The sequence below is a fragment of the Rhinopithecus roxellana genome, chromosome 4 (assembly GCF_007565055.1).
Source record: "Rhinopithecus roxellana isolate Shanxi Qingling chromosome 4, ASM756505v1, whole genome shotgun sequence".
Lineage (NCBI taxonomy): Eukaryota > Metazoa > Chordata > Mammalia > Primates > Cercopithecidae > Rhinopithecus > Rhinopithecus roxellana.
In genome coordinates this window covers 154,632,958-154,660,345 of record NC_044552.1, presented here as the reverse complement: position 1 = coordinate 154,660,345, position 27,388 = coordinate 154,632,958, and the positions used below count along the sequence as shown (strand labels likewise).

Genomic DNA, 27,388 nt, shown 5'->3' with positions numbered 1-27,388 from the left:
CAAAAGAAGTATATTTTGAGAATGCAAGTTTAGTTTAACATCTTGAAACTAATCAGTGCAGTTCATCATAACAATAGAATGAAAGTGAAAAACTGCATGATTATATCTAGGAGCATCAAAAAGTATTTGACAAAATTCAATACACATATATGATAAAACCTCCCAGCAAACTAAGAATAGAAGGAAACTTCCTCAGTTTGATAAATTCGATTTATGAAAAGACATATACTCAGCAGTAAAATTCTCAGTGTCTTCCTCCTAAGGTCACAGACAAGCCAAGGATGTTTGATTTTACCCTTTCTATTCCAACTTATACTAAAGGTCCTAGCAAGTGCAGTAAAGCCATAAAACAAAATAAAAGGCTTACAGAATGGAAAGGAAGAAGACTTTCTTACTTTTTAATATAGAAAGTTCTAAAGTATATAAAAAGGTCATTCCAGCAGGAAGAGATCATGATCCTAAGTCTCTGTGTATCAAGTAACATAACTTGAAAATATATAAAGCAAAAATTACCAGAACTAAAAGTAGAAACTCACAAGTCCACAGTCATACTGTTCACACAACTCCTAATAACTGATAAAACAAGCAAGACAGAAACTCAGTAAGGATAAAGATGGTCTGAACTACACAAGTAGCATATTTCATTTATCTAATTATCAAAAAGAACATTGCATCCAACAGTGACACAATTTACATTCTTTTAAAGTGTACATGGAACATGTCCAGTTGACCATGTGCTGGTCCATAAAGCTTCAGGAAATTTCAGACATCTGAAATTATTCACAATGTATTCTTTAATCATAGTGGAATCGAGCTGGAAATTAAAAACTAAGAGTTGGCCATAAAGGATGTATGTTTTAACTTAAGAATCTGGAAAGAACAGTAGAGTAGATTAAAAGCAAAGAGGAAAAATTAATAAATAGAAAATGTATTGAAAATTATATAGTAGTCCTTCCTTATCCAGTTTTGCTTTTCATGGTTTCAGTTACCTGTGGTACAGTACAAGATATTTTGAGAGATCACATTCTCACAACTTTCATTACAGTGTATTGTTATTCTCTATTTTATTGTTGTTCATCTCTTACTGTGCTTAATTTATAAATTAAACTTTATCATAGGCATGTGTTTATAGGAAAAAAATGTAGCATATATAGTGTTTGGTACTGTCCATGGCTTCAGGCGTCCACTGCAGGTCTTGGAACGTATCGCTTGTGGATAAGAGGAGGACGACTATATATTGATGATTAACTAAAATGAAGGAAGTTTCTTTGAAAATTTACAAATGAGATAACCTTTATAAAACTGATTAAGAAAAAGCAAGTAGAACTAAACTTGATGATACATAAAACACACAAAACAAAAAAGCAGATAAATCGACAGAGAACTTGCAGTTCACAGAGTTTTTATTTATATATGAAATAGGCTTTTTCTAAACTTATTTAGTCCTGTCATTTCATTGTATCCCATGGTATACATTAAAAGAAAAATGTAAGTGAAATTAGTGAATGCCTAAGACTTTTTCGCAGAGTTCAGTATCAATTTTTAGTCATGTTTTTCATAACATACAGCAATCTATACTACCAGGAATGTTTAATGATGCAGCATTTTTAAAAGAGTGACTTACTGTTCTCCTCTAGAATTTCTTCCCAGGCCATTGCAAGTTTTCATACACTTTGTTGTCAAGAAATGTGAAGCAGTTGAGATTTTTGTCTTACTTGTAAGATAAGCTAGCTTGCCACCACAGTTTCATGGATGCTGGCAGAAGACCCAGGACTCCTGAATCAGAAGCCATGCTTTATTATTTGCAGCAAAAAGGGTAGCAGACTGTCAGCATACTTGTACTGATGCCCTGAGCCCCGGCGTGCACAGGGTAATGCAGAGGCCAGACAACACCTGCTCTTGGTGGGCTGGATTTCAGAAGAGGAGTCCAGGACCAAGGTCCCCGCACTTTCTGAGCAAGAAGCAGACAAGACAGTCCTATACCCTTGACCTCCTCAAAGTTGCCTGTGTCACTGCAGAAACTGCTCAGCCAGAGGAGATGGATAACCCTTGCACTCTGGCACACTCAGTGGGAACATTGAGGGCTGCTCAGAGCTCACCCAACAGTGGTTAGACAGGAACACCTGTGGCCCTCTGCTGCCTCGCTTATGGCATTAGTGAGACATTAGGTTTTAAAAAAACCTTAAAATACTTTTTAAGAAATGTCTTAGAATAGGTGACATACTGTAAGTAAGTGAAATCAAGGGCCAAATTTTTGAAATACTGTAAGTATTTAAAAAATCATGGAAAATGCAACAAACAGCTTTTGAGCTATAAATTTGAAAACTGATATAACTTTTTATCTTAAAGATATATATTTTCGAATCTATGTAGTAAAATCTAGTTAGAAATCCTAACTTTTTTTCTGGTGAAATTTAATAAATTGATTACAGAATTCTTAAGATAGTAAAATTGCCCATTGGTAATTGGGACAGTTCTAAAAGAAAAATGGAGGAGTGCTTTCAGAGCATTTAATTCCTATCAGTTTCATAATTGTCTATATGACTGAGGGATAAGCATGCTGACTAATGGAATTAGACTAAGCTATTTTACTAGGATATGTATGTGTATATTGTGGAAAGAGGTAGATGGAGAGAAATGTACATGAGAAGTGGGAAGCATGAATTTAATAAATGATACTAGGGTAGTTGAATTTGGATATGCAAAAATCTTCTGATGGATCACACACCCAAAAATGAAGAGCAAAAAACTCAACCACTGGAAGAAAACATAGGAGATACATTTGTGACTTCAGTGTAAAGCAGGATTACTGACGACAAAACTTACAAAGGAATATCAGTAGCTATAACTACATTGAAATGTATTTAAAAAATTCTTTTTATGCAAAAGTCACCATACCCCATTTAAAAGACAAGCCACAGAGTGGAAGTGTATTTGCAATATATGTAACAAAATGTGTGTATTTAGAATATATTAAAAATTCATTCAAAAACAATTTTAAAAGATCACAAATTCAATTAAAAATGAACAAAGTGTGTGAATAGGCAATTCACAGGACAGAAAACCTGAATGAACAGTGAACATTTGAAAAGATGCTTTACCTTATTAATACTCAAGGGAATGCACATTTATATTTAATGAGAATAATGTACCATTTGATGCCCTCAATGTTACATTATCAAAGCTATGTCTAAATATGAACTCCCACACAGTGAGGTCAGTGTAAATAGACACAGCCATGTTGGAAAGCAATTTGGCACTGTCTGCTAATAGTGTGTTTGTTTTTTTTAAGAAGGTCCTGTTTGTGAAAATTTCATTGTGTCAGTTTCTTAAACTCTTGTCACATGTGTTTTGGAAGATGGGTATGAGGATATTCACTGCAGGATTGTTTATAATAATAATAAATTGGAATCAATATAAATGGCCATAAATGGAGAGATGGAAGTATAAGTTGTGGTTCTTCGTGTATGGAATATTTTGGGGCAATGAAAATGATTAAATTTGATCAAATACACTTGATTTAATGTATACTACATCTTGATACAATAACATTCATAAAAATAGTTTTAAATTATTCTATATATTTTTGATTAGTGATAAAAATGTATTGGTGTGTTATAACAATAGGGAAACTTAGACATAATGATAATAGGTCATTCTATATGTGAAGTGGAATTTCAAGTGATCTTCTTTCTAGTTTATTAAACTTTCAGGAAACACTTTAAATATTGAATATTTGACTTTTTCTGGCATAGGTAATTAGCACCTGTTTTCTATTTAAGGTACAAAATAAGTCCAACAATTGACATTTGCTGTGTAATCAAAGCTTTTCACTTTTTATTTTAATCTCAAATCTGTCACCTCTTTGTGGTATAATCTGATTATTTATCTTTCAAATCTGTCACCTCCTTGTGATGTAATCTGATTATTTTTAAAGAGAATACCTTTTGATGGGATAGTAACTAAATGTGGTTATATTCTAGGGTGTTAAGGTAAACTAAGATTAATATTGTTCTGTGGGTCCTTTATTAACGTCTTTCCTTAGGAGTGCAGACTATTTTTAGAAAATCTAAAATACATATGTGCACACATGACTCTCAACGACATACATACGTTGTACCCCTCGGTGTCTACCTGTTGCTTGCAACTCAATTATGGGGCCTTTTTTGGGAAAAATGTAGAGTTTCTAAAGCTTATTTTATTATTATTATTATTTTTTGAGACGGAGTCTGGCTCTGTCGCCCAGACTGGAGTGTAGTAGCATCATCTTTGGTCACTGCAACTTCCACCTCCTAGGTTCAAGTGATTCTCCTGCCTCAGCCTCCCGAGTAGCTGGGACTACAGGCACGTGCCACCATGCCCTGCTGATTTTTGTATTTTTAGTAGAGACGGGGTTTCACCATGTTGGCCAGGATGGTCTTGATCTCTTGACCTCATGATCCACCCACCTTGGCCTCCCGAAGTGCTGGGATTACAGGCATTGAGCCATCATGCCCGGCCTAAAGGTTCATTTCAAATTAAGCTTGAGGGGCTTTTGTAGTCTTTCAATATACCTTTAATACATTGATGACTTACTTCAAGAATGCTTTTTGTTTTTCTGGTCTTAACTATTTTCCATCATATTATTGGATTAGTATGTTTATTAAATAAAATATGTTTTCATACTGAAATGAATACTACTTGCGTTCTTACTAGTGTAGAGGTGTAGGTTAGAGTATTTGACATTCTGGAATAGATTTTAACTTACTTGGCTTAAAAATACTCCTAACCATACTGTAACTTTTGAAACACTTATAAGGTTAGCCTCTTGGGTTCATGCCATGAGCTGTAATTATGATGTTAGTGGCTTAATGGGATGTTTTAAGTTTTATTTTAGAATTTTTATGAAGGTGAAGCTTTAGAAAAGCTTATCAAGTTTCAACCAGAGAAGCAGTAGGAGACACACACACACACACATACACACACACACACACTCACTCACTCACTCTAGCTCTCTCTCGCTCTCTCTTTCTCCCTTATTATGAGGAATTTGCTTGCATAGTTCATGCTGACTAGTCTAGAGTCCACAAAGCAGGCAGTAAGGAAGGAAGATCCAGAGGGCACAGTTGTAAACCCAGTTGGTGTTTGGAATATCTGAGCTTAGAAAAGACCAAAGCTCTCTTTTAAAGACTTCTAATGGAATAAGTCAGATTAACCCAGGGTAATCTCCTTGTTGATTAACTTAAATTCAGTTGATTACTTTTCTTAATTACATCTGCAGAATTTCTCACAACAGTATCTAGATTTTGTTTGTTTGTTTGTTTGTTTTTATTTTTGTTTTTGAGACATTCTCTAGCTCTTTGGCTCAGGCTGGAGTGCAGTGGCTTGATCTTGGTTCATTGCAACCTCCGCCTCCCAGGATCAAGTGGAGAAGGCATGTGTATGCTACCAAATGGCCACTGTTTCCCATTTGTAGTCCACCTCTTAAAAAAGTATACCTTATAGACCATCCCAACTGGAAACATACAGGAAACGAAATTCTGGAAACTCTAGTGTAGCCTAGCTAAGCTGACACACCGCAAAGCCATCGCACTAGATAACTAACTCTTTTTCCTAAATAGTATCTCCCTTTATTTTGTTGATTGATATTAAAGGATATTTTCATTGATGAGTGAGGGATATAAATGTAGGTGTTATTAGATGATACACAGCTATTTCTAGAAGGTTAAGGTCAATCCGGTAACCTGGTCCTTTTTTGGCTTATATTTAGCTTATGTTTACTAAATGGGTTTACCTGCCCCTGCCCTGCATGTTCTTTGATTTCCTCCCTGGCACCAATTTTGTGTGTTTAATATACAAACTCCTTTTAATATTTATTGTGAAGGAGGAGGTTTTTGCCAAAGTAAGATTCTAGTTTATTAGAATTTGTGTAATCTAGAGAGATGTCTGATTCTTATCTTAAATGGAAAAAAGCTATAGAAGCTGGTTAGGGAAATCTTGTTTTTCAGGAAAAACTCACATCAACGGAAGATAGTTGAGTTCATTTCTTTATTTCTTTATTCAACAGACTTATAAAATTTTGCCTTTGTGGTAGGCTGTGTGCTAGGTGTTTGAATATCCAGTCAGATATAAGATACAATCAATGCCTGCCCTTTTGTAGTCAGGATGGGCAGACACAAATTTTAGCTAGAAGGGGCCGAGATAAGCAAAGTTGGAAATCATGTGTTTTACATAGATACCGTTTTTTGTGGGTCACGTGCTCTTAGTTTTTTCCAGTAATGGGTATAATTGAGAAGAGCCACAGACTCATTTCTAAAGTAATTCAGGCTTCTTGCATATAATTTTCAAACTTCTTAAAAACCTTATGAACATTTTAAGACAGTATTTTCTACCTTTTTGTGAAGAAAGCTTTATTTTGGCTGTTGATACTAAATAATATTATATTTCACTGATGAGCAAGAGATACAAATTTAGGTGTTACTAACTGTTGTCATTAAGGTCAAGTTTTATACATGTAAGTAAATTGTAGTTTATGAACTGCAGACATTGAGGCTGAGGTTTCATTCTGTAGTAGATTGTAGTAACTACTCTTTCAGCATGATTTGCAAAGAAAATAAAACTAATTCAATTTATAGATTGCCCTTTTCCATAGAATGTCAATTTTGTATTTTGGCAAGAGTACCTGCGAGGTAAGCCTAGGAAGGCACATAACAATTCTGCCATTTCCAACTCTTCCAAAATGTAAATAGGTATTTAGAGTTACACACCTTGTATGGCTACATGAATTTGTTTATAGTCTTTAGAGTAGCATAGTGACAAAAGTAGTCACTGGGCTTTCTGTTCAGTGCGAAGATCTTTTGATATGTGTTCTGCTTTATTAATAAACGTACAGAGCTGAGCTAGAGAGTTGATATTCATTGAACATGATACATCCTCTCCCTTTCCCCAATCAGATTCTTTTTATTTCACTGAATAAACACCTGAGTATGAAGCTTATTTCAAGAAGTGCTGGGCAGGAATCCTAACCCTAAGTAGCACATAGTACTATGAAATGAAAAGATATGTAGACATACAGAGTTCCTTATAAAAATATGTCATTAATAAGAACACATGAGTAGGACTGTTCTAAATTCAGGACAAAAGAGCTCTTAAGACAGTTTGACAAAAGGTGATCTCAGAGATCATGCCAGATTTCCTGTGGGCCTTGAAAAGAATGGGTGTGATGATATTTTTATGTGGCATAGTGGCGACAGAGATGAAATAAGGAGTCAGATTTGAGTTCAGGTTCTGGGCCTTCTACTTATTGATTGAAGGACTTAAGACAAATTACTTTTGCTGTCAAAATTTTCACATCTGTAAAATAAGTTAATATCTACCATTCAGGGTTACTAGATATTAAAGGTATTATTTTTAGTATTCTTTAATACTATTTTAGAAAGCAGGCAGTTGATAGATCCTGAGATATCTATGGTCATTTTCAAAAAGATGTTTTCTCCAATTATAATGATTACGATTAACGTTTAAATTAACCCTTGCTCTCAAAATTAACTACAATAATTATTAATGATAGCTTTTTAAGCATTACAGGGATTTTATATGGTTATATAAAGTGTTTTTAATATCTCAGAAAATGTTTTTCATTGCATTCACATTTTAGTGTTGAGAATGGCATGTTACATCTGTTTCTTAATTAAGGGCAAGTGGGCCAAAGATACTTTGAAAGAGTAGACTTACTTTTTGTCTTAGGAAAGATGTCTTTAATCACTAGTGGATAAGTAACATACCCTTTGAAAATACTTTCTTGTCACCAGTGAAACATTTTAGAGCTATTATCAAAGACTGAAGCAAATAATTTCTGATTCTATAGTTATATGGGTTGATAATAGGGAGAGAAATTGAAGAATTTCAATTTAGTTCCGTATCTCTGAAACTTGAACATACTTGAAATGATTTCTAATGAAGGAAACAAAACATGGATTCTCTGAACTTTTATTTTGTATTCCTCTGAGAGATTACTGTTTTCTTGGCTGATGTAGTTGAATTCTTAGGTATTTACAGTAAAGTATAAGATAATAAAATGGTTAACATTTAACAAGCTCATCATCATAACACTGGATAATGTATAGAATATGTAAAAAGTGGCATTTATTTTAAAAAATCATGAGTGTAACAGTCTAGGTTTTAGCTAGCAGGAATTTTTTTAAAATAGTGTTCGGGGAAATTATAAATGTCAGTTGCATAATTGTAACTCATGAGGGAAGACATTCATACAGCTCTTTTTTACCTGTTTTCAAAACTATAGAATAAAAAAAGGTGGTACGAGATTGTATGAAATTATCCTATAGGATAATTTTTAGGACAATCTAGTATTAGCTTGACTGCCACCTATTAGCTACAAGGCTTTGCAGTGGTGCTGTTAGCTAGGTTCATATGACCTATGTCCAAATCATGCTGGCAACATCATTGAAGAATGTTTTTTTTAATGCTTTCAAGTTATTAACATATTTGAATGTACGTATCAGTCTTACCCAAAGGAAGTGAAAGTAATTCAGTATCTTCAAGAAAATGAAAAAACTGCATTGTTTAATATACTCTGCTGCATAACTATCACTTTTTGTAGTTTTGCTAATCAAATTATGATGAAGGGTTATAAGAAATATATCAGTTTTTATAGTTATCTTGTTAGTCAGATTTTAATAAAAGATTGGAAGAAAAGTCTAGGATTATTATGGGTTTTGGATGACAGAGGTGGTGTAAGTGTAGGAGAAATGTATGCCTAGAGGACCTAAAGTCACTTAGTTTTTCTAATAATGTAAAATTACCCTTGCTTTTTTTCTGCTGAGAAGAATGGGTGTGTGAAATACATGTTAACACTTCGGAATTTAAGTGAAGAAAGAACTCCATTTAATACACTAAGCATTTGCACCATCTAGTATTAGATTTTTAATCTGCATCAGACATTATGTCATCCAGATATCAGCCCGTGAGTATAGAGGTATGCTCTTCTTAGTAGCTATACCTGCTGTCACCTGACTGTGCACAAGGAATACCATGCTTTGGATCCATCCCTATGAGAATCATGGGATGTGTTGTAGGTACCTGTCTATATATTTTTCAGTTGAAATTAGAAGGATAATCTTTCAGATATTTAAATGTGTTAAACCTTAAATGTAACAAATATTTTAGATAAACATATATAGATTATTAACATTGTGTTTGATTCACTCTTACTACTCTAATCTTAATTCTAGAACTTTCAAAGGTTAAAAGTCATTACCAAGAAAAAAATTATGACATCCCAAATAATTTGGGGCAGGCACTTACATATATATATTTTGAGACAGAGTCTCACTCTGTCACCCAGGCTGGGGTGCAGTGGCATGATCTCGGCTCACTGCAACCTCTGCCTCCTGGATTCAAGGGATTCTCCTGCCTCAGCCTCCCAGGTAGCTGGGATTACAGGCGCACACTACAATGCCCAGCTAATTTTTGTACTTTTAGTGGAGACAGGATTTTACCATGTTGGCCAGGCTGGTCTTGAACTCCTGACCTCAAGTGGTCTGCCCACGTCAGCCTCCCGAAGTGCTGGGATTACAGGTGTGAGCCACCACATGTCAGGCCTGTATATTTTTTAACCCAAAGGGATCATTGATTAATTGCTAATTTATTTTTTACTGTGGCTTTGATTTTGAGGCTTCTTAATTGAGGAAGCAGGATGTGCTTATGCTTGATTATGTTAATATAATGACAGAAAGGACATCCTGCAGTGGAATTAAGGGGAATCCCTGTTAGCTAAAAAGCCATCTTTTAAGGAAGATACTGGAAAGAACAGGAATGGGAATTACGTAGTAAAAGTGTTAAGTATTATGAACTAGTCACTGTCTTCAACATACTTTCTTTAATCCTTGTAACCTTGTAACCTTTACAAATGAGAAAATAAGATTTCAAAAAATAGTTAACATTTTGTCATGTAACCTTGATCAGTCAGCTCTCATATGTGCTTTTATGTAACAGTGAACTTCGGTGTCACTCCCTCAATTGCAAATAAATAGTTACTAGTCTCTAGGTTCCTTGAGAGCTTGCATGTCTGTTCACTTGCCTATCATAAACCTTGTTCACTCACAGGATGTAGTAGAAACTCAATTATTATTTATATATTTATTAAATAAATAAATGAGTACGTGAGTGAGTTGCTCAAGATTACAGGGGCACTGAAATAAGACTGGCATTCAAGTCTGTGTTCTTTCCCTCACTCTATTTTCTACCCTTGTCTGGTTTTTGGGGGGTATGGAGTGTGGGGAGAGACCTTTTTGTGTGTTTGTTTCTGAGTAACCAGTTCTTTTCATTTTGTCTCTGTTCTCCAGTGAGCAAATGAAAATTCAGGGTTTGGAGCAAACTTTTGACATTCCGGTTATCAGTCGGCAAATATGAGTACTGGATAAGTGTTTAGCACTGTGGCAAGCCCCTTAGAATTATAGAATATGTGCCTGTTGCCTTGCCGAGGATCTCCAAGTTCATTTATGCCAACATAGCTCTTCCATACACACATAAATACATATTCCTGGACATTGTCATAAGCTAGAGTCATTATTCTACACAGTTGTGTTTCTGTCACTGCTTTTCACTGATGTGTGCAGGATTACATGAAGACAGCTGTGAATTAATATTTGGGCAGTACGAACACTACAAATATCCACAGTGCCACTAGGTTGAATAGGACATTGCAGCCTACCAACTACAAATAATGGAAAGAACTCCTGTTAGTCTTCTATCTTAACATTCCAAGGATGAAACACCCTTTGTAACATAATGAGCTATGCGCTGTTGTTCTCTTACATTTTGGAAATCGTGTGATCTTTTGCTTGAGGAGGAAGTAGGGCAGACGGTAGTGGATCCTTCAGCATAATTCTTACTTTGCTTGTGGTGGTAGATCATGGGACTCTGGTTCAGTCCTTTAGTTTTGTGTTTTTCATTTTAATTTCACAGAAGGCAGGTAAAATACTCTCTTTCAGTATTGCCTGAGTTTTTAAAGTAAATCTTGAATTTTTCAGGTATTTATTTTCCCTAACTAATGTAGAAAAATACATATGTAGAATGCACGAGAAAGCATCATATGGCATAGGAGCGTAGTAATCATGTAATCAGTATATTTTATGTTACTTGCTATTTTCAGTTTATGTTCTAGAAATTTAATAACAAATAACAAATTAAATAGAAATTTAATAACAAATGGTGGATATTTTAGGGAAATGGTTCCTAATATAGGAGGACAGTTTAGCATTTGTTGAATAAATGTGTAATTACAGAAACCATGGATTCTATAGTTCTTTTTAAATGAGTTTGTAGCATGTTAATTATGGTAGTATGCATATATGTTGAGAAACTAATATCTTTGTATGTGACATGATTTCATTTGTAGAATTCAGAGTTACTTTGTTTATACAAAAATGAGACAACTACAGAAATTAATATTTTAAAAATGGATGAAAATATCATAAAAGAAGTGCAGGTTCAGATCTGTGCAGGACGGAAGAGAAATAGCTACTGGTTATTTACCAAACTTTTCTTTTTTAATGCCTTGTGAATAACACAAAAAATTAAAAGTGATCTTTGCTTCTAGAGCTTACTGTTATGTACACTGGAATATTAAAGTATGATCGTAAGTATCATTTTAGAGCCATAAGATTCAATGGAAGCAAAACGGGGCTTAGGGAGAATGAATTTGGATAGAGTAGGGTAGTGGAAAACAGTTAAGGAATAGGTAGTATTTGAACTCATCCTTCAATTTCATTAAGTTTTTATAAATTTCCTTTACTGTTCGTTGTATACTGCTTGTGACATAATAATAAGTCACGGTTTATCCCACTTTCTAGGAAACTGTAGCGGTCCTCCTTTATGTGTCATTTCTAATCCAAACCCTTAATGGAGGGCAGTTTAGTGCTTTGATCAGCCGAGCTCTCTTCCAGTCTAAAACCCCAAAGATTACAGTTGTGTCTTTATTAAGCTTTTTTATATTTAAAAATAATTTTATTTTCATGTAATGGCTAATATATTTTTATTAACTAAGTTGGTTAAAAAATAAATTATCTTAAGCTAGCACTTTTTATTCTGAAAGTGCATTTCCAATTTTATTTTTCTAAATTATAACCGCTAGTCATGTCATGTCATTTGTTGTTCAGTCATCCCTTCCCAGTGTTTCTGTTTAATTTTCTACAATCATCTATTCTAGATTCCAGCCTGTCCATACCATAGTTACATTATGGTAATATTAATTTCAGAGCTCTTACATGATGGGTACTACTCTATGTGCTATCCGAACACTTAAAACTCAGCGTAGCTCTGAGATGTTAGTACTACGTTTATCTCTCTTTTGTAGATGAGGAAACTGAGGCATAGATGAGTTCAAGCATTTTGCCTAACACTAAACAGCTATTAGGTGGTTAGTAAGTGTGGTGTCATAAATTCCTTAGAGTATCAGAAAATGAATATTAAACATTTGCATTTTTAAAATACTACTATAAAACAATTGTTTTGTGTTGAATCTCTGTGGGATTTATACCTAAATAAAATTCCCTCTGAAAAATGGAGCGTTTGCACAGTGAACCATGTGCTGCCATTCTCACTCTCTCCTTAAAACTTAAATCAGTACGTGAACCTCTTAATGACATTTTCTTGAGACAGGCTGTATCTGGATTTTTCAAAACATCTTGTTTCCTTTTTTTTTCCTTTTCTCTCTCTCTCTCCCTCTCTCCCTCCCCCTCCTTCTTCCCTCTTCCTCCCTCCCTCTTTCTCTCTCTTTGTCTCTCTCTCTCTCTCCCCTTTCCCTCTTTTCCCTTCCTTTCTTTCTTGACGGAGTCTTGCTCTTGTCGCCCAGGTTGGAGTGCAGTGGCGCAGCTCACTGCAGCCTCTGCCTCCTGAATTCAAGCAGTTCTCCTGCCTCAGCCTCCCGAGTAGCTGGAGTTACAGGCGCCTGCCACCACGCCTGGCTAATTTTTGTATTTTTGATAGAAATGGGGTTTCGCCATGTTGGCTAGGCTGGTCTCAAACTCCTGACCTCGTGATCCCCCCGCCTCGGCCACCCAAAGTGCTGGCATTACGACATGAGCCACCGCGCCTGGCCATCTTGTTTCTTATCGTTTTCAATGAAATAGTTATAATCTTCATTACGTTGGCTTTTAAGTATTGTATTTAGCCTTTCTTCTTAACAGGTAGTTGTCAGGTCTTCAAAGGCAGACAGTGTCATCTGAAGTCAGTTTAACTGAGTACATTGGGTTAGGTTTCTGCCCATTAGTTTATCTCATTTTTAAATGAGAAATAGGTGATTATAATAATGGCTACCTCTAAGATTGTTGAAAGGATTAAGTTATTTTATGAATATCAAGTGCTGAGTGTAAAGCCCTATATGTTTTTTTTTGTTTTGGTTGATACTGACTGCACTAACTTTATTTTTGTATCTCATGCTGTGCTCTAGGGAGCACTTACTAAAAAGTCTGTGCTAAAGGATGTGGAGATGAGTCTGCTTCCATACTTCTTGAAACTTTTTAGGAATCATACATACCATACTGATTATGTCAAAAGAAAAAATAATAGAATGGGAGTATTCAGGGAACATCCTGTCTGGGAGGACCTGGAAGGGATAAATTTGATTGAAAGATGATTATTGAAACTGGGATTTTGATGATTTAGGGAGGAAAATGAGTATAGGTAGAAATGTTAGTCTTTTATTTGTGTATTTTTCCCCTGGTATACTATCAGTAAATATTCAATTGAGTATTTTAAAACATCACATTCTAAAAGTTATTTCATTTTTCTGTGCCTTTTAATTATCTTGTGTCCCTAGATGATGGTGAGAATAAGACCTAGTGTACAAAATCTCACATATGAATTAGTGAAAGGATTATTTTAATGCTGTGAGGAAATATTTTGTGCTTTGATGGGCAGTAACTAATTTTATATGGGTGCTTGTTAGCAACAGGAACTCAGCCCAAAGTTTCTATTATAAAAGGATTTCCCAACAATCATTTATTTCTATCATCACTATTTTTGTTAAATATTAGTCAGCTTTAAAGTTGTTGGGAAATAACAAATCACTTGATGATTTTTGTCTTTTTATGGGAAACTTTTTGTATGTATTTAATTCACTCTTCTCAGCCTTAACTGTGTTTCATCAAGATCATACTCAACTTTTCAGCTGATCTTGTCCAGTTTCTGCATGCTAAAACTAGCTCATATCAGAGAAATCTCACTCATTTTGGTCATTGTGGGGCCAGAATAGTATTATTTGGCTAGTACTGGGGTTACATAAATTTAGTTTGTCATAAAGTAATTAGCAATTAAATTCGTGTAATTAATGTATGAAAATTGGAAGACAGACCTGACAGTCAATAAGTACTGTGTCTGTAGGAGGTAGATGTTATAGTCCTGTTGTTTTTAAATTGGAAATTATTTGGCTTAACACAATAAAATTACTTGAATTTAGCAACTTGTTCCTTTGTGCTTCATTTAATAAGTATTTGTTGAATGCCCGCTGAATGACTTTCCTAGATGATTTCAATGGACTGAACATAAAATTACCCTAATTTTCATATTTTATTAAAAAATAATTTGCTTTGAAAAATTATTATAAAAAAAAGATGGAAGGTTAGTGGTTTTGAGCTCTGAACATATTTATACATATAGTATTTGTATGTAATTTGCCTTTGCTGTCACTTTGCTGTTATATTGAGATAGAACTTGAGTCTTGCAGTTTAAAAAGTACTTTTGACCCATCTTGTTTCTTGTTCTTCTGATACGTCGAAACAAGGTAGCATTGAGGTTTTAGAGTAAAAGAAAAGCAGTCTTTGATGGGGTGTGAAAACCGGACCTCGTAAGCATTATTGTAGAAAATCTGAGAGAATTGACTAGAAGTAAGAGAACAAGAAATAGAGTAAAAATTGTCATTTACAGCTGGTCACCAAGGAGAAAGAAAGAAGCAGTCCCAGAAACCAAGATACATGAGCAAGGGCGAATATATGAAGGATTATCTAAACAGATGCAATAATCATGAGTACAGCACAGCACTATGGGAAAGCTGCAGCATATTCATGCACAGTTTGATATTTGATTTTAATGATGCTCTTCAATCATAAAAGTTCAGTTATTCAATTCGGTAAATACTTGTTTAGAGCCAGATATGTGTAAAATCAATGTGTACATACTGTCACGAGTATGAAAATCAATGAGATGATTCTGATATTCAACTTGGAGCAGACTTTCTAATAGCTAGAAAAAGACAATGCACAGATAACTAAGTTACTATATGATACAGAAAAAAAAAAAGAAGAAAAGTTAAGTATTAAAGAAGGAGAAAGGAGACATTGTAGATGTAGGTGATAGCTTCCATAAACTTATGGGTATCAAAATCCATGTTTGGGGAATGGCCAATATACAGCATGGAGCAAATCTGAGCCTGTCATGGAAAGTGAATGAACACAGCACTTCAGGTTAGTGTGGATAGACATGAATGGATGTATGTGCAGCAGCCAGTCTCTGTTAAAGCACAAGTAAGCCATGACTGTGTTTCAGAGATTTCCTATAAAGCCGCAAGTTCTAAAAATCCACGCTGATTCAGAAAATTCATTCAGGGTGAGTAATAGCTAAGACGTAATTGTGGACAGATTTGAAGCAGGGAGATATGAACCCCAGTTTGGATATGTGGAGTTCAGGCTGCTTTAGAGATTGAAGTACACATTTCTAGTTGGCAGTTGAATTTGGAGGTACAGAAATCGGGACAGTACTGTGCTGGGAAATGTAAATTTGGGATTATATTGATGCAAAACTGTGTTCTTGTATATTGCCGAAGATTTAGTGGCACATATATTATGAAATGATACTGCTTTTTAGTAACTGTAAAACAGACATTATAGTAGTCATGAGCTATTTGTTTCCACATCAGTATCTCAGCTATTAACCCCTGAAAGATTATTTGAAACATAATTGTAAAAAGAAACAAATGCCTCATAGAACACAGTTACTGATAAATAAAGCATTTTTGGTGTGCGTCCATATCGTCATCTCTCCTGTCTGCTTATTTCAACGTTTTCTGTGTCCTGATTTATTTATTAAAGTGAGAAAATGGGTTTTGCGAGTGGATTGTTACTATGGATATTTTGAGTTCAGAAATAACCATCCTATAATTGTATCTATACTTACTTTATGACTGAAAGAGGACCTTTTGGGGTGTGTTTTATTGATTTCTCTATAAAATTTGCCAATCCCAGATTGCCTTTATAATCTGCTTAAGAAACAGAATGAAATCACAGGGAGAAATAGTGTTTGTATTAAATAATTACTAAGCTCCAAATTAACTGAAGGAATTTAACTCTTCTTGAGCTGGAATGGACTACAGTAGAATAAATGTGGCTTCTGGGTAGCATGACCTCAAAGCCTTTTTTTGTGTGACACTTGCATGGATGAAAGATTTTCTGAGGCCTGATATGGAAAAGAGGTGCTTTTAGTGTTTATTTTCAGTTGCTACATTGTTTGATTTTGAAGTGTCCACTTCATTTATTCCTTGTGGTGAAAACTCAGGGTCCTTTTCATCTGGAAGCTCAGATCCCCCAGTTTTGCGTAAAATGTATAACATTGATGTTTTTTCTCTGTCTGCTTTCTTTTTCTTTATATTGGTAGTTGGACATCTGTCATTTCAGTTTCTGAACCTCTTGGACTAGTCCTCTACTATTACACAGTTCTGCACGGGTTTTTTTTTTAATCTCTGTCTTTTGCTACTTAGAGGGAGAGTTCCTCAGTTTGTCTTCCAACCTTCTATCAAGTGTTTCATCTTTTCTCTCATATTTTTGGTTGCAGGAGTTTCTATTTGTATTCAGAATTTTTAAATAGAGCATTCTTTACTTGTTTCAGCATTGTAGTGTTTTTTCTTAACTCTCTGAAGCCAGGGTCAGTTGTTCAAGTCTCCTGTCCCCAAGATGTAGGTCTGGGTTCCCTTGCTCTGTATGTGGAGCAGGGGAGATGGCCAGCCAGCCCAGCCATCAGTGTGGAAGTTACCCTGTCAACTGTTCTTCTAATGCAGTTTCAGCGAGTGTTCTACTTCCTTTTGGAATCAGTTTCTGGTCTGTTGCTGGGAATTAGGGGGTGCTTGATAGCCATTTGTGGATAGGGGATATGGGGATTGAGCTACTATTTCAATGAGAGTTCATCTAGTCCTGCAATCTCAGCCCCACCCTCACCCCGATTTTCACTGCTGCCCATGTCCTCAGTATTTTTGGAGCGGGAGTGGATTAGGGGGATTGCGAAGAAATAAGTTCCTTAACTAGAGTCTGCTAACTTTTAACCATCTGCTTTCTAGATTCTTAATTTTTAAATGGTTTCCTTTCCCATTTTCTTATTTCTTAGCAATTTGGACATCTTATTTATTTATAATAGACACAGGGTCTCACTGTGTTTCCCAGGCTGGCCTTAAACTCCTGGGCTCAAGCATTCCTCCTGCCTTGGCCCCGCAAAGTGCTGGGATTACAGGCATGAGCCACCGTGCCTGGCCGAGTTTGTACATATTAAACTCTACAGTGTTATAGAAAAATTTTTGGTGGGAGTGGAAGTACACAATTCCATTAATTTCTCCATCTTTGAAAGTTTTTGCTCTTTCAATTGTTTTTAAAAGTGTAAGCAAAAATGTTTAGTTTGAAGCCAACAGGGTAGATGTAGCTTTCTCCTGTTTTTATATTTTTAGTTATCATTTAAGTTGTTGAGTTAATAAGAGTATGCATTGGCCAAGGTGTTTTACACCTTAAAAATGTATTCCTGCAATAAAGCAAAATGGCAAATACTGCAACTTTGTTTCTATCATGAAAATAATGATTCCTTTTAAATTCTCTGGCTTTTCTCCATGTATAAAGGTTTCTGTGGCAAGTCACAATTTTAGTTTTTATTCTTAAGCTTTTCTCAAATATATTTTATTATAAATGTTCCTCCATTTTCATTGTATTAGTGTTTATATGCATTAGTGTTTGACACACACACACATAGAGCTTTTAATGTCTTTGTCTGTAATAACATCTGTATCACTTCTAGATTGGTTTGAGTGGCTTGATTGGCGGGGGGGGCGGTCTCATTATGTATTGCATTTTTCTTGCTGCTTTGCATGCCTGTTAATTTCTAATTGTATGCCAGACTTTTACCTTGTTGGATGGATATTTTTATATTCCTATAAATATCTTTGAGCTTTGTCCTGGGACACATTTAAGTTAGTTGGAAATAATTTGAGGCATTTGGTCTTACTTTTAAAATGTATTTAGTTGTACTGGAACAATGCTCAGATTAGGTTTAGTTATTTCCTACCACTGAGGCAAGACCTTTCTGTGTACCTTACCCACGGGGTATCATTCAGGTCTTTCAGTCTTGTTCTTTTCTAGAGCCAGGCACTTTGACCTGGAATCCTTTTGGGTGGTTCCTTCCCTGGCCTCTGGAATTTCCTCTTGAGTATGCAATGATCAGTGTTCAGCTGAATATTTGAGTGGCAGCTCTTCCAGGACCCTGTGAGCTCTGGCTGCCTCGGTTTCCCTGGACTCTTGTTTAGTCTCCTCATGGAGTTGTCTGGAGACTCTCAAAGCCAGTGAGTGGGGGCAGTCATAGACTTCTCTCAGTTTTTTCCAACTCTTTGCATCATTTGTCCTTAGTTGTCTGATGTCCAGTGGCTTGAAACTTGTTTATGTGTTTTGCCAGTTTTTTGGTTGTTTCAGCAGGAAGATGAATCTGGTTCCTGTTACTGTACCTTGCCTGGAAGCAGAAGTCCCTCATACATATGCATTTAGGCAAATAGGTGCACTTTTAGGCCCACCAAATAATGCCAGACTAGTAGCTTTTGTAGGTCTCTCTCCAAAAAAGATAATTAATTAATAAATAAATAAATAAATAAATAAATAAATAAATAAATAAATAGAAATACGAATTTTGGTGAGAAAATACTGTTAGCATTCTTGAACATAACAATTGAAATCTGGATAACAAAACTAATTTTTCTTTTTTTCTTTTTTTTTTTTTTTTTTGAGATGTAGTCTGGCTCTGCCACCCAGGCTGGAGTGCAGTGGCCGGGTCTCAGCTCACTGCAAGCTCCGCCTCCCGGGTTCCCGCCATTCTCTTGCCTCAGCCTCCCGAGTAGCTGGGACTACAGGCGCCCACCACCTCGCCCGGCTAGTTTTTTGTATTTTTTTAGTAGAGACGGGGTTTCACCGTGTTAGCCAGGATGGTTTTGATCTCCTGACCTCGTGATCCGCCCGTCTCGGCCTCCCAAAGTGCTGGGATTACAGGCTTGAGCCACTGCGCCCGGCCAAAAACTTAATTTTTCTTGCCACAGTAGAGATATTAATACACATTTTATTTCTTGCCATACAGATAACCCTGAGGTTTCAAATTTCTTGATTCATTGACTCCTTGGTTTCCCCGTTAGTTTGCATGGTGTACCCTAGTCAAAAAGAAATATTTCAGAATTCTGTTTATTAAATATTTACGAACAATTAGTATTTATATTTAAAATAGTGAATTGAAACAGACTATACATTTTATTTGTAAATAACCACATTTTTACTAATAGCATTTGTATTTTCTTGGGTGCTGTTTAAATTCTCAAACTTTGGAATCAGATTTTTATACTGCCACCCTCTTTTCTTATTCCACATGGATTTTTGTATGGACTTGATTTTTATTACAGCAACCGCTAAAAACCTAGCTTTGTAAAGATATGACATCATCAAAAAGAATGTAATGTGACCTTATGTTGAAATAGTCAGATATTCTGAGCTGGTGGTTCACATAGTGTTGGACGGATGGTACCCCTGTAAAATACTGTGCTGACTCAGAGTTCACTCTTTGGAAATACATAGACGGCCCAGCATAGGATTGTGTCTGATTTTTTTTTCTGTATTCCCTTAAAATATGTGGATACATTTTCATCCTAAAGATGTATTAATTAAAAATAAAGCAGAAGCATTTACTGTTAAAATCTGTGTGAATTGTTGCAGAAAGCAGTTTTATTATGCCTGCTTTATTTTCTTTTATTGGAATCTAGCAATTAGGTAAATGGTAACTTCTAAAATAAAGGTCCAACAACAGCAGATATTTATTGTTTGTCTGGTACCTTGCTCTGTGCCAGGTGCATTTATATATGCCACGTAATACTATTTATATTCTCATTTTATTTAAAAACACTTTCTCTAAAAACAGTGATTCTGAAATTCTGACCAACTCTATTTAACCTCCCTGTATCTTGACCAGGTTTTCAACATGGGGATATTTCTTACTAGAAGACATTAAGGAAATGAAATACAGATATTCTCTATGAAACTAGTGTTTATGACTTGATATAATTAAAGAGTAGCCTTACAGTTAATTTTAAAGTATGGTCTGATGGGAATGTAGATAAAACTATTTTCATAATTACCGTATGAAGTACTTAAAACAAGTGGCAGTCATCTTACACAATAACATCTATATGCAAAATACCTTTTCTAATGCTGAAGACAACCAATATCATTAAAAGCAGTTGTAATGAAGTGGAAAGATCACTGAATTAGAGAATGAAAACTTCGATTCAGCTCCTAAATTGACAGCCTGTTAGCTGTGTGACATTGAGAAGTAACCTCTCTAACCTTGATGACCTTCTGTTTACTCATAAGTAAAATGTAGAAATAATGATATGTTTCTCAAAGTGTTTTTCATGGTAATGTAAGGACAGTATCAGATCTATGTTTCTTAGTGCATAGGAGCACGCTAGGGGCTGATCTTATAGCATTTGGTTCTGTGCCTGGTAGAAAGTACGTGCTCAGCAAATACTTGTTGAATTAATTATCATTTGACCCAGTAGTATCACATTCAACCAAGCTTTGCGGACCCAGGAAAATAATTCCAAGACTTGTAATGCCGTCATAGCAAAATAATGCAAACACAGCTTAAATAATTGACAACAGGTTACTATTATGAAAGATGTACTCTCTTTAAAGAGAAAAATTTTAATTGTGTACTCTGTAAATTTTTTAGGAGGAGCAAAATAGAGGCAAGCCCAATTGGGAGCATCTAAATGAAGATTTACATGTACTAATCACTGTGGAAGATGCTCAGAACAGAGCAGAAATCAAATTGAAGAGAGCAGTTGAAGAAGTGAAGAAATTATTGGTACCTGCAGTAAGTAATTTCCAGACCTTAGATTTGGGCCTTGTCCTTTTTTGTCAGTTTATTTTAAGTTATTGTGATGTTTATGAGGAATAGGTTATTGGTTGTTAGAAATTTTATTTAAGCATAAAATTAAAAACACCTAACTGATATTTCTAAGATAATAAAAACGTAAAGTTCATATTTAGGTGTCCTTAGATAGACATTAAAAGGGATTTTGGAGGGTGACATCTCATAAGAAATTATCCAGATGCTTTTGTGTTCTCAGTTCTCCTTCCCTCCCGGTTTCTCTTTCCCCATCTCTTCCCTCTGCCCCCCTTCCTTGGATTGGCTCCTTATTGTTACTTAACCCTTTAATATTTTTAGAAATAATAATTGCACTACTACTAGAGTTTTTGTTGTTTTTTTTTTTTAACGGGAAATGAAAAATAAATTACTAGTTTTCTGGGCCATTAATTTTTTTTTTCTTATATTAGTAAAACTATATGGAAATGTGGACCCTAATTTGCTATTGAAAAAACTAGGACTGGGCGTGGTGACTCATGCCTGTAATCCCAACACTTTGGGAGGCTGAGACGGGTGAATCACCTGAGGTCAGGAGTTTAAGACCAGCCTGGCCAACATGGTGAAACCGCATCTCTACTAAAAATACAAAAAATTAGTTGGCAATATGCAGTCGCCTGTAATCCCAGCTACTTGGGAGGCTGAGGCACGAGAATCGAGCCTGGGAGGCAGAAATTGCAGTGAGCTGAGATCGCGCCACTGCACTCCAGCCTGGGTGACAGAGTGAGACCGTGTCCCAAAAACAAAAAGAAAAAACTAGGAATACTGTTAGTATTGTGTCCAACAAAAAGTATTGGCATTTTGTTAAGGTACCTGCTGCTTTTTGTTTCCCAGATAGCCCATTCTTTATTACCCTAATAGTTTATTCAACAAGTAAACTCACAGATCATAAACATTTCCCATTAACTTGATGAAATTAATTCCTTGGAATAAAAGTTTTGTGTAAATTCTGTTGATAGATTTTATTTTTTAAAAATGAGCAGGTTAAATATAAACTAAAATCCATATTTGTGTAATATTAAACCATGGAATCTTTCTCATTTTCCTTAATTGTGTGGTATTGAAAAACTGTACAGAAAAGGAGATTTTTGAAAGTATACTGGGCTATTAATGTCATGATCAGAAAAAGTTATTTAACATTGACTATTATTGCTAAGTGAATCCAATAATATTTAGCTCATTTTATACTAAGCAAATGAGTTCACGTAATATAGCAAATAGATCAGTGTGTAGTATTGAAACTTTTACTGACCTATTAGATTTATTCTGATCATTCTATAAGCCACTTCAGTTCTGAAAAGGTATTAAACTGGGAAAGAGCACTGAGTTAGAAGCTGTGTTTTTCAGAAAGTTAGTTCTGACCTCTCTGTATCTATTACCATATTTACAAAACCAGGGAGTTAGTTAGTGTAAATGACCTAAGGATCCTTTTGTTTTAAAAATTGTTTGTTTTTGAATACATATCTTGAGGTTGATTTGCTTTTGCTTTTTTTGCTAGAAATATTTATAGGATTAATCTTCATAGTTTGATGTGTGTATTCAGTAGTAGTATTCAGTGTTCAGTAGTATCAGTGTATTCAGTAGTATTATCAAATTATCTTAATTTGATTTAAGTTCTTTTTATGAGAATACCATGGTAGGCTAGTTGACTGAAAAGACCAATCTTAACCACCCACAACATATGTTCTTCCAAAGTACACTTTTCCCCTGATCATAGCATATACTACACAGATTTGAACTGTGCAGGTCCACTTTTTGAAGTGGATTTTTTTCAAAAAAAAAATCTATTGGAAAATTTTTTGGAGATTTGCAACAATTTGAAAAAATGCACAGATGAACCACGTAGCCTGAAATGTTGAAAAAAATTGGAAAAATTAGATATAATGCAAAAAATGTATGTACATGCTAGCCTGTTTTCTCATTTACTAGCATAAAATATAGCAAAAAAAAAATCATAAGTTAAAATGTATCAAACATTATACTTGAAAACACTTAATGTACATGGTGCCATTCATGGTCAAGAGAAGTGTCAACAGATGTCAAGATTCAGTATTAAACCTTAACTGTAATACATAGTAATACATAGTGCACTACTGCAGTAATTTCATAGCTGCCTCCTGTTACTATTATGGTGAGCTCAAGTGTTGCGAGTATTCACTTTAAATGCTTTGTGACTCTCATCATCTCAAATGAGCTTTTCGTGTCTTTGGCAAATTGCGTTACTGTGGTAAAAAGTGATCTCTCACAGTTCTTAAGTATGTTTCATCGTGTTTAGTATGAACTGTAAACCTTGAGTAGTACCAGGAAACCCATGGGAATTCCACTAGTGATAATGGAAGTGCTTCCAAGAAACAGAGATAAGTCATGACATTACGGGAAATTGGTGAAGCCACCTCTGCAGCTATGCTACCAGTTACAGAAACCTTGCACCTTTTGCAAATTACCTGTTTATCACCTGTTGAAGTTGCAGCTTTTATGTGGGTGCAGGATTACTATGAGAAAGGCATACCTATAAACTCTAATATTATTTGAGTTAAAGCAAAGTCATTATATGACAACTTAAAGCAAGAGGAAAGTGAAAGATCTAAAGCTGGAGAATTTATTGCCAGCAAAGGATGGTTTGACAGTTTAAGAAAAAGGTTTGGCTTTAAAAAGTGTCAAGATAACAGGAAAAACAGCTGCTAAGCAAGAGACAACAGATGAGTTCCCAGATGCCATTAAGAAAATCATTGAGGAGAAAGTCCATCTGTGTGAACAGGTCTTTAATGCGGATGAAAGCACCCTATTCTGGGAGGGGAAAATGCCATAAAGGACATTTATTAGTAAGGAAAAGAAGCAAGCACCAGCATTTAAGGCACAGATAGGCTAACTCTACTGTTTTATGCAAATATAAATCAGGTTTATGATCAGGACTGCCCATATCTATAAACCTACTAATCCCTGAGTCTTGAAAAGATAAACACCAGCTTCCAGTCTTTCCATTGTACAGCAAGATGGCCTGGACAATGAGAACCCTTTTTCTAGTTTGGTTTGATCGATGCTTTGTCCCCGAAGTCAGCGTACTATTGTCAGTAAGGGGCTGCCTTTTAAAGTTCTTTTGAATTTTGGACAATTCTGCTGGCCACCCAGAGCCTCATGAATTCAACAGTGAAGGCATCGAAGTGGTGTACTTGCCCCTAAACACATCTCTAATTCAGCTTCCAGGTCAGGGGGTCATAGGGACCTTTGAGCCTCATTACACATCGTACTCTATGGAAAGGATTGCTAGGGAAGAGAACCCATATAGAACATCATGAATGTCTGGAAGGATTGCATCATTGAAGACACCGTTATTATTACAGAAAAAGCCATGAAAGACGTCGAGGTCGAAACAATAAATTCCTTGGGGGGGAGCAAAATTGTGTCCAGTGTTGGCGCATGATTTCACTGGATTTGGTGCAGAGCCAGTCAAGGAAGTCCTGAAAGAGATTGTGGATGTGGCAGAAAAGGTGGTGGGTGAAGGGTTTTAAGATGTGGATCTTGGAGAAATCTTAAGAGCTAATAGATGCCACACCAGAGGAATTAACAGAAGAGGATTTGATGAAGATAAGTGCTTCTTAACCAGTGCCAGACAGTGAGGAAGATATAGAGGAAACAGTACCAGAAAACAGGTGGACATTAGACTGTCTGGCAGAAGGGTTCCAATTATACAAGACTGCTTTGGATGCTTTTACGACATGGGTGATATGGGCATTGAAACTAAAGTAAATGGTGGAAAAAGGATTGGTATTGTATAGAAATGCTTTTAGAGATATGAAAAAAATAAAAGGCAGAAATTATGATATATCTCTGTAAACTTACATCAAGTGTTTCTGCCTCTCCTGCCTCCCCTTCCACCTCCCGACCTGTTCTGCCTCTACCACTGATAACAATACTAACAACTCCTCCTCCTCTTCAGTGCGAAGACTACAAAGATAAAGACATTATGGTGATCCATTTTATGAATAGTAAATGTATTTTCTCTTCCTTATGATTTTCTTAACGTTTTCTTTTTAAATTTAATTAATTTATTTTTTTTATTTTTTAGAGAGAGGGTCTCCCTATGTTGCCCAGGCTGGTCTCAAACTCCTGAGCTCAAGTGATCCTCCTGCCTCTGGCTCCCAAAGTGCTTGGATTACAGGTGTGAGCAACCACACCCCACTTTAATAACATCTTCTTTTCTGTAACTTACTTTATTGTAAGAATACAGTATATAACACATACAAAACATACAAAATATATGTTGATCAGCTGTCAGGCTTCCAGACAACAGTGGACTATTAGTAGTTACATTTGGGGAGAGCTGAAAGTTACACAAGGATTTTTGATGCGGTCTGTGTCCCTAACAATCTAACCCTCCCTTGTTGTTTGAGGATCAACTGGGTATTGTTAGTATCTTTAAAATTTTCTATTTAGCCAGTCACCTATAATCTCTTGTCTTGCTTACCATTTTTATTTCTAGTGTTTAGCATAGTGCCCAGCACATAGCAATAACCTAGTAAACTGAAAAATAAATGATTGAATCTTGTCATAAGGTAAAATCAGTTCCTTCATCTTCACTATAGAAATGCATAAAATAACTGAATTTTCCTGAAGCATCAAGCGATTTGGTTTTTTACTTAAATAAATATGGGAGACAGAATACATTGTATTTTTGAGAACTCACTTCCTGGTTTTTGAATCCCAGCTTTGTGACTTTTAACCGTCTTCATTGTCTCATCTATGAGATTGGAACATGGCCAGGCATGGTTGCTCATGCCTGTAATCCCAACACTTTGGGAGGCTGTGGTGGGAGGATCATTTGAGGTTAGGAATTCGAGACCAGCCTGGGCAACGTAGCAAGACCCCTTTATACAAAAAAATTTACAAAGTAGCTGGGCTTGGCGGCACATGCCTGTGGTCCCAACTACTTGGGAGGCTAATGTGGAAGGATTGCTGAGGCCAGGAAGTTGAGCTATGATAGCACCACTGTACTCCAGCCTGGGTGACAGAATAAGACCCTGCCTCTTAGCAGGGAAAAAAGAAGATTGGAGCATTATAAACCCCTGTAGTTCTTGTGAAGATAAATTAGATGATACATGGAGAATACTTAGCATAATACCTAGCACATACTTGCTCTATAAAAGTTTGTTGTTTCTGTGTGATGTTGTCTAATACTGCTTTGCAATTGTATTCTTTACAAATGCTGATGATAAAATGAATACGTTAATTCAAGTTGGAGAGAAAATGTACAGAAATAGCAGTTCCTTGCCAACTCAATGTTACTGTTTTTACAGAAGTTGCTTTGACTTCCATAAAAATGCAACATAAGGCTCATTAGTTTATCATTGCCTAAATATTTTCAAAGGCAGATATTTTATCTTGAAATTTACCTTTAATAGTGATGCTCATAATTTTGTATTGTTGACAGTTTGAATAGCAGATGCTCAGTTACCTTGTGGATTAACAGAAATTACAGGTCTTTTGTTTTGGAATTCTCAGTTATGCTTTTCTTGTTCCTTCAGTATTCTGTTGGGCAGGTTAGACTTTCTAACTTGTTACCATGGTCCCGAAAAAACACCAAGTTCAGTCAGGTTACTTCCTGTCTCAGATTTGCTTACCTTCCCTCATCCCCATGGCCTTTACCTGCTTCAGACCATGTCTGTATCAGAACCCCACAACTGGTATTCCTTCTTCTGTGGCCTCTCAAACCCATCGTTATTTTGTAGTCTGTCATTACCTTTCCCTGCTTAAAGATGTTTTAGTGATTCCTCCTTACTCTGAGAAAAAAATACAAAACTCCTTAGCATGGCCTACAAGTTTCTTTGTGATTTGCCATAGCTTACCTTTCAGGTTTCTTTTTTTTTTACTTTTTGCTATGCCTGAAGCACACACTCACATGTACACATCTTCCGCACCCTACCACAGCTTGAGTCGTTCTATATTTATTGGAATTTCTTAAACCTTCAGTCTTCTCACCTCCAGGCCTTTGTAGTTCATTCAGCAAATGTTAATTGAATGCCTGCTGTAGGTTAGACACTGGGACAGCTGTGAAGGATACACCAGTGATAAATAAAAGCTGACCAGCAAAGTGCCTGCCATCCTGAAGTTTACCTTCTGGTTGGGGTTGGATTACTGACAATGAGGAAAACAAATACAAGCAATATTCTGTTGTAACAAAGTGCTGTGA

The 27,388-nt window shown here is 35.7% G+C and overlaps 1 protein-coding gene across 8 annotated transcripts in view; it reads left to right on the top strand.

The window, feature by feature from the left end:
• The window catches only part of QKI (QKI, KH domain containing RNA binding), a 164,060-nt gene that overhangs the window by 98,132 nt on the left and 38,540 nt on the right, over window positions 1–27,388 (top strand). For all 8 annotated transcript variants that reach the window (XR_004056690.1, XM_030928154.1, XM_030928159.1 and 5 more), the window contains exon 4: window positions 21,007–21,150. Coding sequence is in view for 7 of the 8 variants with exons in the window: in XM_030928154.1 (XP_030784014.1) it covers window positions 21,007–21,150 (144 nt within the window). In the remaining variant the exon portion in view is untranslated. The remainder of the gene's footprint in view (window positions 1–21,006; window positions 21,151–27,388) is intronic.